Here is a 3988-nt window from a genome sequence, read left to right on the forward strand (position 1 = left end):
GCCACCACCACGCCCTAAAACATTCCTTTCCTTTCACTTCGGGGAAACGTTGCAACATTACTTTACATTTAACACTTTCTATACCTGCGTTGTTGTTATAGATGAGATGACAGTTTCATAAACAACTCATTGTTGTTGTAAACTAACAACACATTAGCTCTAGGCTATCATCAAGGTACTAAGGCTACATTTCCAAAGCACTGCACGTCCCAAAAGCAACTCCAAAACCCTTCCTTACCTCATTTTTATTTCAGAGTGAAATCACGACGAGACTCGAGCAGTAAATTCCTCTTCTGTTCTTTATCACAGCATGGTGTTAACTCCAAGAAACAAGTGGTCGTCCTCCATTCATTCGCCAACATCTGACGTTCAACTCAAAACTAAAGGGAAACTTGACTTGTCTTCTTTTGACGGTTAACTGGGTGAATGAACGAGGCATCACACAAATACAATAGCCGTTGCGGTTGCTATCTTGTATCACCCGATCCGTATGCTCCGCGTCTCAGACGCAGACAGACAGAGAGACAGTTGGACGGGGGACGGAGCAGAGACACGCAGCTATCCGAGTGGAGGCGTGTCTGTCCGGGGTGTAGAGGAGCTCCTCACTGGGAGCCTGGAGCCCTGGAGGTGGAGGTGGAGGTAGTCGAGCCGACTCCTCCACTGTCGTTTTGGGCAGGGGTTCTCAACCTGTGGGTCGGGAGACTCGGGACCTCGGGACTCCCCGCCGTCCCCGGTCCCCCATATGATTTTTAATTATTATCTAACTTCTTTTTTTAAATGCCTAAAAAAAGAAAGGGAAAAAAGAAAGACGTAAAAAAACTTTTTAAAAAAGAAAGAAAGAAAATAAAAAAGATTGCATCAAACTAGTCCTATATAGGCTAGGCTACTAACCTCGCCCACCAGGCTTTCATAGGCTACTATAAAAACTGGTCAAACATACATAGGCCAAATATCTTATTATGTCTTTGAAGATCTGCTATTTACACAATATCTGTGGGGCAAAATGGAATGCCTCAAATCCTACATTCAATGCTTGTCAGTCAGGGTGTGGGGGAGTCCCGATTCAAATAGCCTTTGATTATTTTGGGGGTCCCGACTCCCCAGTTCAAATAAGATTATTTTTGCAGGGTCCCCAGTTCATGTTTATTTAAGGGGGCCACACGATGAATTTAGGATATATTAAAATATGAATATATTTTTTTAAAGATTCAAGGCCTGAATTCCCAGAAATTAAGCAATATGTATGTGGAAATATCTGTTTAGAAATATCTGCAAGTTGCTTTGATTTACACACAGGCTTTCTCTTCACCTCCTCTAGTGAGGAGGCGCCCCCTAGTGGTTGTTTGAAATTAACTTGATTTGAGGGATACAGGGAATGGACTTCAACTTTCATTCACTGATTGATTGATTGATTGATTGGTTGATTGATTGATTGATTGATTGATTGATTGATTGATTGATTGATTCATTCATTCATTCATTCATTCATTCATTCATTCATTCATTCATTCATTTATTCATTCAATCATTCATTGTAGCCACACCAGTCGAACAAATGGCCTCGCATGCATCATAACGTGATGTATTTTCTGGGATTTCTCCAAACTCCACCAAACATTTAGATACCTTTAAGAGACACTTTGGTGGAAACAAATAAAGAAATAAAAGACAAAAAAATGTCTTCAGTTGTTGAGTCCATAATCATTATGAAACAAGGAGAGTGCACTGAAAGTCAAGTTGCATCCAAGGAGCATCCAAGTTATGACAGACAGGTCTGAAGTCAGGTGGTATTTAAAGTTTAACTTTGCACAGCAGTGTGTTATTATCCAGGCAAGGTCAAAGGGAAGCTTTTTGAAATGTTTTATACTGTAATATGTAAAAACTTTACGGGCATCAATGTACAGTACAGGGTAATGTATGGCTTTGAGACAACATTTACCATCCTCTTTTATTATTTTACTTGTATTTAACATTTCTAGTGTTGTGTTAAATAATGGACAGTTCTCTGTGTACGTGCGTACGTACGTCTGTGCGTGCATGTGTGTAACTTTAGAGAAGCTACAGGGAAATTGTGGTCACTTCTAGCTGCTTTCAACACAGCCTATGCACACAGTGTGGTTAGTTTACGCACGAGAAACTAAACTAACTTCTTCATTTAATAGGTGTTGCATGACAGCCTTAATGTGGGGAAATCATGTTGCTGTGGTTGCAAGTGTGTGTGTGTGTGTGTGTGTGTGTGTGTGTGTGTGTGTGTGTGTGTGTGTGTGTGTGATACCCGAGGGAAGTAGGGGTGCTGGAGGTGCGGCCGCACCCCCTCCCCCACATCCCACCGCACCCCCCACCGCACCCCCTAAAGGGGGGTTGGGGGAAAAATATTGCCGATCGGCAAGTAGAGGCTCTGACATCAGTGGCATGAAGTAGGAGCTAACATGGCTACTTCTATTTCCAGTACAATTTCAAAATAAACATGTGTTGAATGATCGATTGTATAGACAAAAAAAAAAAGAAAGACTCTTGTTTTGAAATGTGCTTCTGGGCACTGTTTAGAGAGGAAATGGCTTTCAAAGGACTTCCCTTTTAACTTGTCTGACCGTGCGTACTACAGTGCGTCTTGGACTCGGTGAATTATAACAACACGGGCATATATAAACAGAACACCAAGACAACACAACCTAGGCTATAAAGGCATTAAACATCGCCCTCTGCTAGCCCTGGCGTCCTCACTGGTGAGTCGTGGCTATATTATATAGACTTGTAATGATGAATGCTGCTATGCTGCTGTGCTGCCTGGCTAATGTTTGGGCTAGTGGCTAATGGCTATGGTGTACCAGAACCAGCTGTTTCCTAACACTGGGGTCGGGACCGATGCGGCGGACACGTTGTATGGGTCACAACGCAGTGCGAAGCAACTCGTTGTGAGCTTGTAGATCTGCTATTTTCACTACTTGTTTGGTACAGGGTACCCTACCGTTTAATGTCTCTTGGTTCACAGGCTAAAAAGTTTGGGAACCATCATGCTTGCTGTTGTAGACAGTGGTGTAAAGTAACTAAGTAGATTAACTGAAAAGCTCTGGGAACTGAATGATTTTATGAAACTGGCACTTGTTGTCTGACTGTTGGTACCAAGAAATCCAGACCATATCTTGCTGGATGGTGCATGTGGAGATGTAAGGAAAGCCGTTCCCGATTGTGTTACATTTAGCTAAAAAATAGACTGCGGAAACCCGAATAAAACACGTTCAAAACCGATAAAAAACGCAAAATTGCGCGCGCGCGAGACGGGGTCGCGTGACAGCACCCCCTACTGTAAATTAGTTCCCGCGGCACTGTGTGTGTGTGTGTGTGTGTGTGTGTGTGTGTGTGTGTGTGTGTGCGTGTGCGCGTGTGTGCGTGTGTGTGTGTGTGTTACACACTGTTTTGACATCTGTCACATGCACAAGCATGTGCAGCAGTTTTATGTGGTTTGACTGCAATGCAACCTTCTTTTAATCAGTGTTTGGATCTATCATTGTATTGCGCATTGCGTGCCGATCCAAATAAAATAATTCAAATGTGTGTGTGTCCTCCAGACAGAAGACGGTACAAGTGGGTCGGTGTTGGATTGCTCTGTGCTGTTCTAGCTCTCCTCAGCATTGCTGTACCACTCTATCTCTGTAAGTCATGTCTCAAAATTATATTATCTGCCCTAGTCTCTCTCTGTAAGTCACTAGAATATCGCCCGCCTTTGGCGGGCGAATCCCAGTGTTCGCACATAAATCCTTAGTCTAGTTGTGGGAAGAAAAGGATATCATCATCATCATGGCCCCAAATAACTTTTAAATATCTTGCAATTGGCGACGAGTCTCAACTCTTAAGAAATCGGCAAGAGTGCCTCTCATTTTCAATACAAAGGCTAAGCTATATAAGCTCTCCATCATCAGCAATAGTAGTCAGTGGTGCGTGTTCCCCACACTCCCAAGCCCCCACCGTTGCGCTTAGGTTTACCGGG

The 3988-nt window shown here is 43.1% G+C and overlaps 1 protein-coding gene across 1 annotated transcript in view; it reads right to left on the reverse strand.

The window, feature by feature from the left end:
• hacd4 (3-hydroxyacyl-CoA dehydratase 4) overlaps window positions 1-438 on the reverse strand; it is a 23096-nt gene extending 22658 nt beyond the window's left edge. The window contains exon 1 of the mRNA XM_080741931.1: window positions 239-438. Within this exon, the coding sequence (XP_080598057.1) occupies window positions 239-243 (5 nt within the window). The 5' untranslated portion in view covers window positions 244-438. The remainder of the gene's footprint in view (window positions 1-238) is intronic.
• Between the last annotated feature and the right edge of the window lie 3550 nt (window positions 439-3988).

Source organism: Nannobrachium achirus (genome assembly GCF_963921795.1).
Source record: "Nannobrachium achirus genome assembly, chromosome: 14".
NCBI lineage: Eukaryota > Metazoa > Chordata > Actinopteri > Myctophiformes > Myctophidae > Nannobrachium > Nannobrachium achirus.